This window comes from Pimephales promelas, chromosome 1, assembly GCF_988280905.1.
Source record: "Pimephales promelas chromosome 1, fPimPro1.hap1.1, whole genome shotgun sequence".
Taxonomy (NCBI): domain Eukaryota; kingdom Metazoa; phylum Chordata; class Actinopteri; order Cypriniformes; family Leuciscidae; genus Pimephales; species Pimephales promelas.
The window spans coordinates 24,352,099-24,362,474 of record NC_142769.1 but is presented as its reverse complement, the minus strand read 5'-3'; the positions used below and the strand labels follow the sequence as shown (position 1 = coordinate 24,362,474).

At 42.9% G+C, this 10,376-nt stretch overlaps 1 protein-coding gene across 1 annotated transcript; it reads left to right on the top strand.

The window, feature by feature from the left end:
* Window positions 1-3,848: 3,848 nt before the first annotated feature.
* On the top strand, window positions 3,849-9,813 carry LOC148998429 (uncharacterized). Its single transcript, XM_089131784.1, has 6 exons — window positions 3,849-5,100; window positions 5,230-5,460; window positions 7,513-7,584; window positions 8,084-8,224; window positions 8,326-8,587; window positions 9,446-9,813. Exons 1-6 carry the CDS (start codon window positions 3,883-3,885, stop codon window positions 9,811-9,813), a joined length of 2,292 nt encoding a protein of 763 aa, XP_088987910.1. The 5' UTR covers window positions 3,849-3,882.
* The last annotated feature ends 563 nt before the right edge of the window (window positions 9,814-10,376 follow it).

Below are 10,376 nucleotides of genomic sequence, written 5' to 3'. Positions count from 1 at the left end.
AGTGTTGTCGGTGAAAGCATGGAGTGCAAGCCTGGGGATGATATTCTACCCACGGGAGTAATTACCTATGCGGACAGGGGGACATGTCCCCTACACTTTTTAAAATCCTGTTTTTGCCCCCACCCCCCACTTTCAAATTTGTTTGTTATGATTTTTAACCTCACGCCATCACTGACGACGGAGGAGCAGGACCGAGGCTATGTAAAATAATGTTAGCTCACTGACTGGTCGTTCTAATGAGCAGGTAACGTTATAGCGGTTATGGCACAGACAGCAATGAAACGCCAGACACAACAAAAGGTGACTTTAATATCATGGATGAAAATGTGAGTTGGTTGATTCAGTAAATTAGCTCAGGTCCGGATAATCGTAGTTTATACACCTTTTAATGTTATATTGACTGAACTAAAATTAACGATTCTGTCAGTAATGTATGACAAGAAGTGCAGTCAACACTATCCGATTAATTTTTGTCCAGCTTTACCGTGTTAAAATATTGAATGCAATTAACGCAGGATTCATTCTTTCTGTCATTCTTTAGCTAGGGTTAAATAATCACGCTTTTATTCAAGCAAATGCTTTTAAACCATGCACGACAAGACAAAAGACAATGCGCTGTCTGTGAATGTCTTCCTGACACACGACGTACAGAAAGACACGTGCCAGTATTGAGTTATCGTTCGCGCTTGAATGAAAAATAACACACATTTAAGCCAAAATGTCATTTTTCTCGAGTTTTTTTCCCAAGAACAGTCTTAAATGAGTTAAATACAATATTAAATTGAAGTAAAGAGTAGTGAGAGAATGAGATGCGTGAGATCCTGTCAGCAGGTCTTAAAGTGACAGTAGCCAATAATTCTTTCTGTCAGTAAAGTTAACGAAAGAACAAAGAGAACAGGGAAAATTACTCACCACTCTTGATTAAAGAACACTTGTAGCTTTAAAGAGCACCTATCATGGATTTTGTTCATGTAGTGTGGAATGGCTCTAAGGGAATGAAAACATCATGCAAAGATTTATATCTGAAAGTGCACCGTATATAAAGTCTTTCAAAAGTGAGTCTATGAAATTAATTGTTTTTGAAACGAGTCATTAGCTGTTACATCGTGACGTAGATAGGTCATTGGCCGCTCCCAACAACTGCACACGCATACGGAAGTGTAAACTTGAAGTGACGTCAAGAACACATTCAAATACTTCAGCTGAATCGCATCATGTCGGGAAGACGCTGTGTTCTACATTGCAAAGACAGTTCAGCCACTTGTTTCCATTGTCGAGGGACGAGCATGTGAAGAATCAGTGGTCAGCATTCATATTCGCAACAGTATAGCTCGAACCTTGTGTTCTCATCATTTTAATGACGAATCATTCAAAATTCAAAAACCTAAATGAATTCAAATGTAAATTCGCAAGCTGATTGTCCCTGATGGAGGGCTCGGTATCCAGTGTATATGGATCAGGTTCATCATCCTCCGAATCACAATCTGTAAGTAATATTAATAATGTTTGCTGTTATGTTTTCTGTAGCATGCACAATGGGCTCTATGCACGGCGTTATTTCCGGTGAAGGATTAAGGATGCCCGATAACTTCCGCCGATCGTAGAGTCCAATGCAATACCGAGAATTTATATTGAATTTTATGGTTATGGTCATGGTTATACTAATGAAACGTTAGTCACAAAAACAGATAAAACAGACACCCCTCGTTGTGTTTATGCTTCTTTTTAAAATTATATTAAATAAACATAACTATATATAAAATTACATCTAAACGTATGTACGTTTCGTTTCAAAGACGGGAGGACAGTAAATATTGAAGACTCTGCCATAATCCCGTTTTCTCCGGTTTTCCTCCGCTTTAATCTACACAACCGGAAATGGACGAGCATCCTTACGTCAAATGCGGAACTTATGCGTGCATATAGCCCATATAGTTATATTGTGTTGTGTGTGTTGTGTAATCTCCGCGCAGCTTCTAAGTGGGGTAAAGTTCGTTTTGTTTTTTATATTCACCAGACATTCACTGAAAAATGGCAATTACCTCCTAAACGACTTAGCCAAATATGACTTCGCTCTATATAATAAGCAATGTGAGTTTCGCCGGGAAAGCTTGCTCTTGACGGAGATGCGAGTAAGGGACCGTGTGGAAAGTGCATTTTTTCTGACATGTTTGTTCAAACACTATATACAATTTTCAACACTTGACAAGCTATAATCCTGGTTATGGGCGTTCCGTTGACGACAATCTCTGCCTACGGGTTTACCAATAACAACTGACTGGGTCATTTGACCAATCGCCGCAGATTCGCGTTACTCAAAGGAGGTGTTTTGGAAAATGAATCGTCGAACGAATCATTTGGGAGTCGTTGAGCAAATCAGTTAAAAATAAATGCATATTATAGGACAAATAAAGTGTTTTGTATCCTTGCATGCACGTTAAACTGTTTTTGGGAACTCCTAAAACAAAAATAGGAACATTTCAAATGCTATGATAGGCGCTCTTTAATAACGATTAATCTATATTTAATTTATAATTTATAGGGGTGGGAATCTCAAGGCACCTCACGATTTCATTTGATTACAATTCAGAGGGCTGCAATTCGATGCTAGTGTACAATATATTTTATTAACATTGCAAAGAACCTACAGAAAAATAAATGTGTGAAGGAACTAGGAGCATACTTGTAGTAAATTAATACTATAACAACGATCGGTAAGTTACGGCTGAGTGTTTTTCCTCCTCTGACGGGAAACGTGTCAAATGGCCTCTCATATTTGTCGTGTTTCCGAAATATTTGATTTTACAATATAATTATAATTATTAGTTTTATTCTACAAAGCTTACAACTAGTGTGGCTCTTGTCCAGCTCCTTTCCCCTTCAACTTGACCACCACACGGCAGCTTTTAACAAGGAGGGTGTTTGGATTAGGTGCTCAGCCATCGTGTCTCTGTTGTGCACGCCACAGAGTTCAGAGTTTCTGCGCTTCAGAGTTCCATCTTTTGCATTCCATCAATATTATGTTATTATAAATATATACCTAAAAAAAAATATTCCTTTTTTATGAAAATCGATTTTTGACATTTGTGTTTATTTTTCTTTTCATTTAGTCGAATAATCTATTCCACCCCCCCCCCCACCCCCCCACCTTTAATAATTTATGCAGTGCGGTTTGTTTTATAACCATGTTCAATCTCTGTACATTTCATACCTGTTAGAAAGGAAAGGTACAGGTAAATATGACATTTATTATGGGTTGGAATCGGATGTCCTTACCTACTGTAAGGGGAGGCTCACATTCACCTGTTATGAACCCAGTATGGGTTATATTTGGGTGTTGTGTGTGTTCTTTCTGTTTGGTTTACAGGAGGGAATTGGAGTGAGTGACGTCATTGACTGAGGAGTTGCACCTGTGTTGGAGCTGATGCCGGCAGTTAAAAGCAGTTCCTTTCAGCTGTGACGGCGCGTGCTCTTCCATCCTCATGCCATTTGCGTTTTGAAGTCTTTATTGTTGTTTTCCGTTTTGTCCTTGTTTTATTTAATTATTCTTACTTTAATAAATGTTATTCTTTTGAGCAAGTATCCAACGTGTTGTCTCCTTCGTTGCCACGGCTTGCGAGCCGGCCGTGACAAGTGGGGGCTCGTCCGCTCGTTTGTTAGATTTTTTAAAATTCCTGTTATTTGTCGACCTGATTTGAAAGCGTTTTGGTTGCGTTCGGTTATTTTGTAATGAACTTGACACGTTCATTAACTGAATGTAAAATTGGAAGAATGTTTGTTTGAACGCTATTGTTTGGGAGGTCGGATTCGTCGGGTGAAGGAAATGCGAAGCAGACTGCAAATGAACAGACTAATGTTGAGCTGCAGAGAGGTCGCTTGGGAATGATGAGGCAAAGTGGACTAAATAGTTCAACTGATGATTTGCAGGGTGCTCAAGTGTTTGATACTGCTGGAAATTTAAGGTTGATGCCGAAGTTTAACGAGCGAGACCCAGATATTTTTTTTATATTGTTTGAGCGAATAGCAGAGGCAAAAGGTTGGCCCAGTGAGGAACGTACCATGCTTTTACAATGTGTACTTACAGGCAGGGCTCAAGAAGTTTTTTCTGCCCTGTCACTCTCGGACTGCAGCGATTACGATATCGTTAAAGCGGCGGTTTTAAAAGCTTATGAGTTGGTACCAGAAGCTTATCGACAAAAATTTAGAACGTTGTGTAAGGGTGAAAAGGAGGCTCATGTGGTGTTTGCTAGAGAGCTCACTACTGCATTTAATCGATGGTGTATGGCATCTGAGGTAACCACGTTTGAAGAGTTGTCTAACTTAATTGTGCTTGAACAGTTTAAGAACTCTGTACCTGCTCGTATAGCAACATACATAAATGAGCAGAAAGCTGAAACAACTGCTAAAGCTGCTGAGTTGGCTGATGATTATATTTTAACGCACAAGAGTAGTTTTGAGGTTCGGAAAAGAGATGATACTTTTGAAGATAGATTAGATCATATGCCCAGGGATTCATCTCTGATCTGTAATTACTGTCGTGGTAAAGGCCATTGGAAAAATGAGTGCCCTGTGCTTAAAAGTAAGAGTAAAGGAGGAAAGGGTCTTTGTGTTAAACCAGCAGGCTTTGTGGCACCATTGTTGAATTCTGTCAGCCTGTCTTCTGAAGGATCTCCTAGAGCGGTTAACCAGTTAAAGGATGGAGATTATGCACCTTTTATTTCTTATGGGCACGTGTCGCTGGTTGGCAAAGAGACAAATGTTCCAGTAACGATACTGAGGGACACGGGAGCATCAGAGTCTTTTATTTTGCAGGATGTGCTGCCATTTTCCTCTGTGAGTGATACCGAGACTAGTGTCCTTATTAGAGGAATTGGGTTAAATATCCTATCTGTCCCATTACATAAAATTAGGTTGTCATCTGAACTTGTGAATGGAGAAGTGGTGGTTGGAGTGCGTCCATCGTTACCAGTGGAGGGGGTGGATATCATCCTGGGAAATAATTTGGCAGGGGGGAGGGTTTGGCCTGTTACCTTTTCACCTCCTGTGGTTTCATCTTTTCCTCTCCCAGGTCCTGATGAGAGCAACAAGAGTTTTCCACAGGTATTTACTGCTTGTGCTGTAACTCGATCCATGACCTCTGCACAGCCAAGTTTAACATCTGATTTTTTGGATGGACCAGCATTTTCCTTGCCTGATGATTTCTCTGTTTCCTCTTCTGATTTGATACAGGAGCAGAAACTTGATCCTTCTCTCCATACATTGTTTGAGAGTTTGATGTCTCCTGATGAAATTAGGCATGTTGCTCAAGGTTATTTTTTGCAGGATGGAATGTTGGTGAGGAAGTGGATTCCTCATGGAAGTGACTTTGCTGGCGATCCTATCTTGCAGGTGGTAGTTCCAGAGAAATATCGATCATTGGTGTTGGAGAGTTCCCATGATAAATTTGCTGGACAATTGGGGGTAAGATGAAGTTGGTGTTATACAGTAATGTGCGGATTATCGGGTGAAGGGTTTAGGTTGGGTTTTTTAAAGGTAAACCCTTTTCTAAGGGGGAGGGTGTTATGAACCCAGTATGGGTTATATTTGGGTGTTGTGTGTGTTCTTTCTGTTTGGTTTACAGGAGGGAATTGGAGTGAGTGACGTCATTGACTGAGGAGTTGCACCTGTGTTGGAGCTGATGCCGGCAGTTAAAAGCAGTTCCTTTCAGCTGTGACGGCGCGTGCTCTTCCATCCTCATGCCATTTGCGTTTTGAAGTCTTTATTGTTGTTTTCCGTTTTGTCCTTGTTTTATTTAATTATTCTTACTTTAATAAATGTTATTCTTTTGAGCAAGTATCCAACGTGTTGTCTCCTTCGTTGCCACGGCTTGCGAGCCGGCCGTGACACACCCAATTTGAAAACCCCTGATTTAGCTAAAGACATGGCTCCAATCACTGTTAAAAACAAGGGATTTAAGGCAATGATAAAGACTTAAGACAAGCGATACCCTTTGCCCTCTGGCAACTGATTTTCATCCGTTGCACTGCCAGGTCTATACACCCAGTGTCGAATGACAGTGCAAAATATGTAGAACCTCGCGGCAACAGCAGACCTTCGGTCAGGCCAAACCATGGAGCTTTATTTAAGCTTGACAGTGCATTTCATAACAAATGACTTCAACTTTAGAAGCTGCTGTCTACAGTAGGGCTGTCAACGAATATTCTAATTTCAAATATATATTCGGATAGTTTTAAAAATCTGGATTTCGAAGGTGAAAATGATGTGGAAAAGCACGCCAGTGGCAGCAGAGGCATGGCTGTCTGCTGTTAGTGGGCACGCTGCCTGAGAGAACATTACTAAAGTGTAGGCTTATTGTACGGACTAAATAGATATTGCATGAAAAAGGTAGGTTAGATACAGCAGTTTCATACACTGCAGGCTTTCACTGGTTTGATTATTTACCATTTCATGTCAATGAAAAGTTCCATGTTTACCACAGCATGGCTTGCTCGGATCGTTCAATGTCGGTTTTATATACTTCAATTAATGTTAATATTTGTTTTAATCACTAAATGAAGCCTGCAATATTTGGGACAAGCGTCGGGATCTTTAATTGCTTGCACAAAACTCTTGATCAGCTCTCTACATTCGTTTATTGTTGTTGTTCATTTAACCGTTATGCACAGAGCGTGAGGGTAAGGTGAGAGAGAGAAAGAGTACCTGCGAGTGCGAGTGAGCGAGAGTGAGGTCTGCGGTATTGGCCATTAGTTGATTTAATTGTTTTTGTGTAGGTATTACGTGATCAAAAACGTTTAAACTTAAATAAACTACCTATACAAGTTAAGTTGTCTCTTTGTGTTAATTTGTCCGCTTATTGACGTAAAGCCCTAGTCAACAGACAGCATTCTTACCTTATCACACAGTCTGTGCATGAAAAACGCATTTCTCCGCCTTGACAAAATGCCCATTCTCTAACAATCTCTAAAGCAATCGTCTGATGTGTTGAACGTGTTCCTGGAGAGACAAAGGAAAAAAAATCAATATGTTATCCAGGTAAACATATATGAACTGATCAACCAAGACTCTTTAATTTTACGTAATTGACGAGTGCCTGGAAAACCACTGGTAACCTTCCTGATATAAACCAAATGATAAACATTATGTAAGTCCAATTTTGTGAAAATGAATCCTCTCTGCAATCTCTCGAAAGCTGAAGACACCAACGGCAAAGGATAAGTATTATTTAACGTGTGTCACAGTGTCTGGTTGTGGTTCCCTTGTTTGTCTAGAGGTACTCGTTTTCACGGTGTCTTTCAAATTTAACTTCATTTCCCAGCATTCTGTCTGTCACTTATCAGTTCATTGCACTCAGCTGTTTCCCATCACCTTGTTAGAGATTGTGTATAAATACCCTGTCTGTTTGTTTTGTTACAGATTCCTTATTTGTGTCACACCACTTCAGGTCTGTTATTGTTCTAACTTTCTGTTTTGTTTCTTGTTTTGACAGCTTTTATTTGGATTTGACCCCTGCAGGTTGACGACAAGTTTGGATTACCCTATAATAAACTACTGCATATTGGATTCTCTGATTCCCGTGTGGTTTACGTGAGAGAAGGAATCCATCACAAACAATCCAGCAGTATGTTTTTTTTTATGTATCTCTTCCCCAGCCACCGAGCGGGAGAGAAGGGAGTTTTTTAAGGGGACCCGGTTGGTCAAGTTTTGCAGGACCCGTGGAGGTCACAGTGGAGGAGGTAGTCGGGAGATGATCCCAGTTCCGGTGGTTCCTGTTCCGGTGGTCCCTGTTCCGGTGGTCTGGAGAAGAAGGAGGAGACACAGCCCGTCTGCCCAGTCAGAGACTGTTCACGTCACGTCTGTCCAGTCAGAGACTGTTCACGTCCCATCTGTCCAGTCAGAGACTGTTCACGTCCCTTCTGCCCAGTCAGAGACTGTTCACGTTCCGTCTGCCCAGTCAGAGACTGTTAACCTTCTGTGTGCCCAGTTAGAGAATGGTCACGTCACGTCTACCCAGCCAGAGACTGTTAACATCCTGTCTGCCCAGTCTGAGACAGCTCAATAGATACCCATTCATGTGGCCACCAAGGCAATGCTGGACTGTCTGGAGCGTCTGGCTCGGATCCTGGACATGCCTGTGTCTGCTATTCCAGAACCGGAGCCAGTGTCTGCTGTTTCAGAGCCGGAAGCAGAGCCAGTGTCTGTTCCAGAGACGGAAGCACCATCCAATGTCTGTTCCAGAGATGGAGCCAGAGCCAGTGCCTGTTCCAGCGCCAGAACCAGTGTTTGTTCCTGTGTTTGTGTCTGTCTTTGTGACCAATACTGTTCTAGTGGCTGTTCCTGAGCCAGTGTCAGTTGTTCCTGAGCCGGTGCTTGTGCCTGCTTTTCCAGAGCCGGAGCCAGTGCCTGCTGTTCCAAAGCCGGATCCAGTGCCTGTTCCAGAGTCGGAGGCAGAGCCAGTGCCCATTCCAGAGCCGTAGGCAGAAAAAGTGCCCAGTGCCCGTTCCAGAGCTGGAGGCAAAGCCAGTGCCCAGTGCCTGTTCCAGAGCCGGAGGCAGAGCCAGTGCCCGTTCTAGACCCGGAGAAAGAGCCAGTGCCTATTCCAGAGCTGGAGGCAGAGCCAATTGTCTGTTCCAGAGCCAGTGCCTGTTCCAGAGCCAGAGTTTGTTTCTGTGTTTGTGTGTTTGCGCAGGAGAAGAGATAATGTAGAGATTATCTCTAGAATCTGAATAAACTCAGATTCTAGAGAATCAGAAATATATGTATCCATGGCCTCTCAGGAACAGAAAGAAAGTAAAGTTTGCCCTTAGACAGAAACTTACCTGACAATAAATCTATAGCACAGTCATAGGGATGATGCGGAGGAAGAGAAGCAGCAAAAGACTTACTGAACACTTCCTTCAGGTCAAGGTACTCAGCAGGCACATAAGTTCAAAAAATTTGCTGCCTCTTTCTGAAACATAGAACCAGACACAGACGAACAGGCAGACATCAAACATGACTCATAGCAGTGGTTACTCCAGGCGGAAATGGAATTATTGTGACAGTCGATTCAGGGGTTGTGCTGGGTAAGCCAAGGATGCCCCAAAACCAGCGGTGCTAAATGTGAGTCCATGAGGAGGAAAGATGAATTCTCAGAGTGAGTGCCTGACGTGATAAGAGTGATGGGTTCAGTGGAATGAGAAATCCTGGGAAGTTCTTGTCTGTTGAGTGCATTGACAGATATTGTGTGCGTGAGAAAAGTTATGGGAATCTGAAGTTTGAGTGCGAGACTGTTCATAAAATTACCCTCTGCTTCCGAATCCAGTAGTGCTTGAGTGCTGTGCATGGAGGTTGCCCATCTCAGTCTTACCGGGAGGAGGGACGATGATGGTGATGAGGTCTTCTTGGCAGAGATCCCACCCGATAGTAGCCTCATACTTATTACCGGTCTTGTTCTTTTACCGGGCAGGAATATATAAAGTGACCAGCCTTTCTACAGTAAAGGCAGAGTCCTTGGGACTTCTGCCTTTCCCTCTCCTCCCGGGAAAACTGAGCTCTCCTCACCTGCATGGGCTCAGACAGCGTTCCCATCATTGGTTCGTGGGTCCTCGGAGTAATATTGAGGTCGATTCGAACGCGCCGATTAGTCCCATGACTTACACAGCCATCGACCCTCAGCACAAGCTCCACCAGTTAATTAAGGGATGTGGAAAGGTCCTAGATATAAATCTCCTTCTGAACACAGTCAACCATCCCATGCAGGAACATGCCCCACTGCACCTCCTCATTCCAATGGCACTCTGCGGCAAGGGTATGGAACTGGATCGAGTAATTTGACACCGAGCCATCACCTTGGCCTAGATCTGCGAGTACTCTGGCTGCCTCCTTACCTGCTCGATCGAACACTCTTCTCATCTCCGTGGAGAGTTTCTGGAATGAGGCGCAACAGTTTTATTGATTCTCCCACACCGCCGCTCCCCAGAGACCCACCTTTTCCGATAGTAGAGTTAAAAGTCCGTAGCTGTAATACGAAGTGCATGGAACATCTTGTGAGAAAAGCTCTACAGTACTCAGGCTCACCTGAATAACCCTCAGGTGCGGGCAGGCAAGGCTCAGGCTGGTTCTCTTGCACAGCCGGGAGGGGCTGAACGGGCGGTGTGGGCGGCGCAGTGCGAGTTTGTAGATGTTGTAACTGTTGGGTTAGCTCAGACACCTGTGTCACAAGTGCTTGAACCACGCGACCTGTATTCACAATCTCTTCCCCTTGTTGATGCATTCTTGTGACGCTTTGTGCGATGAAGTCACTAATACAGAAACAGGATGATGATCCACAAAGAAATCCACAGAGACCGGTAATCCACACCAGGAGAGGAGAGGGAGTCAGATGAGAACAGGACACG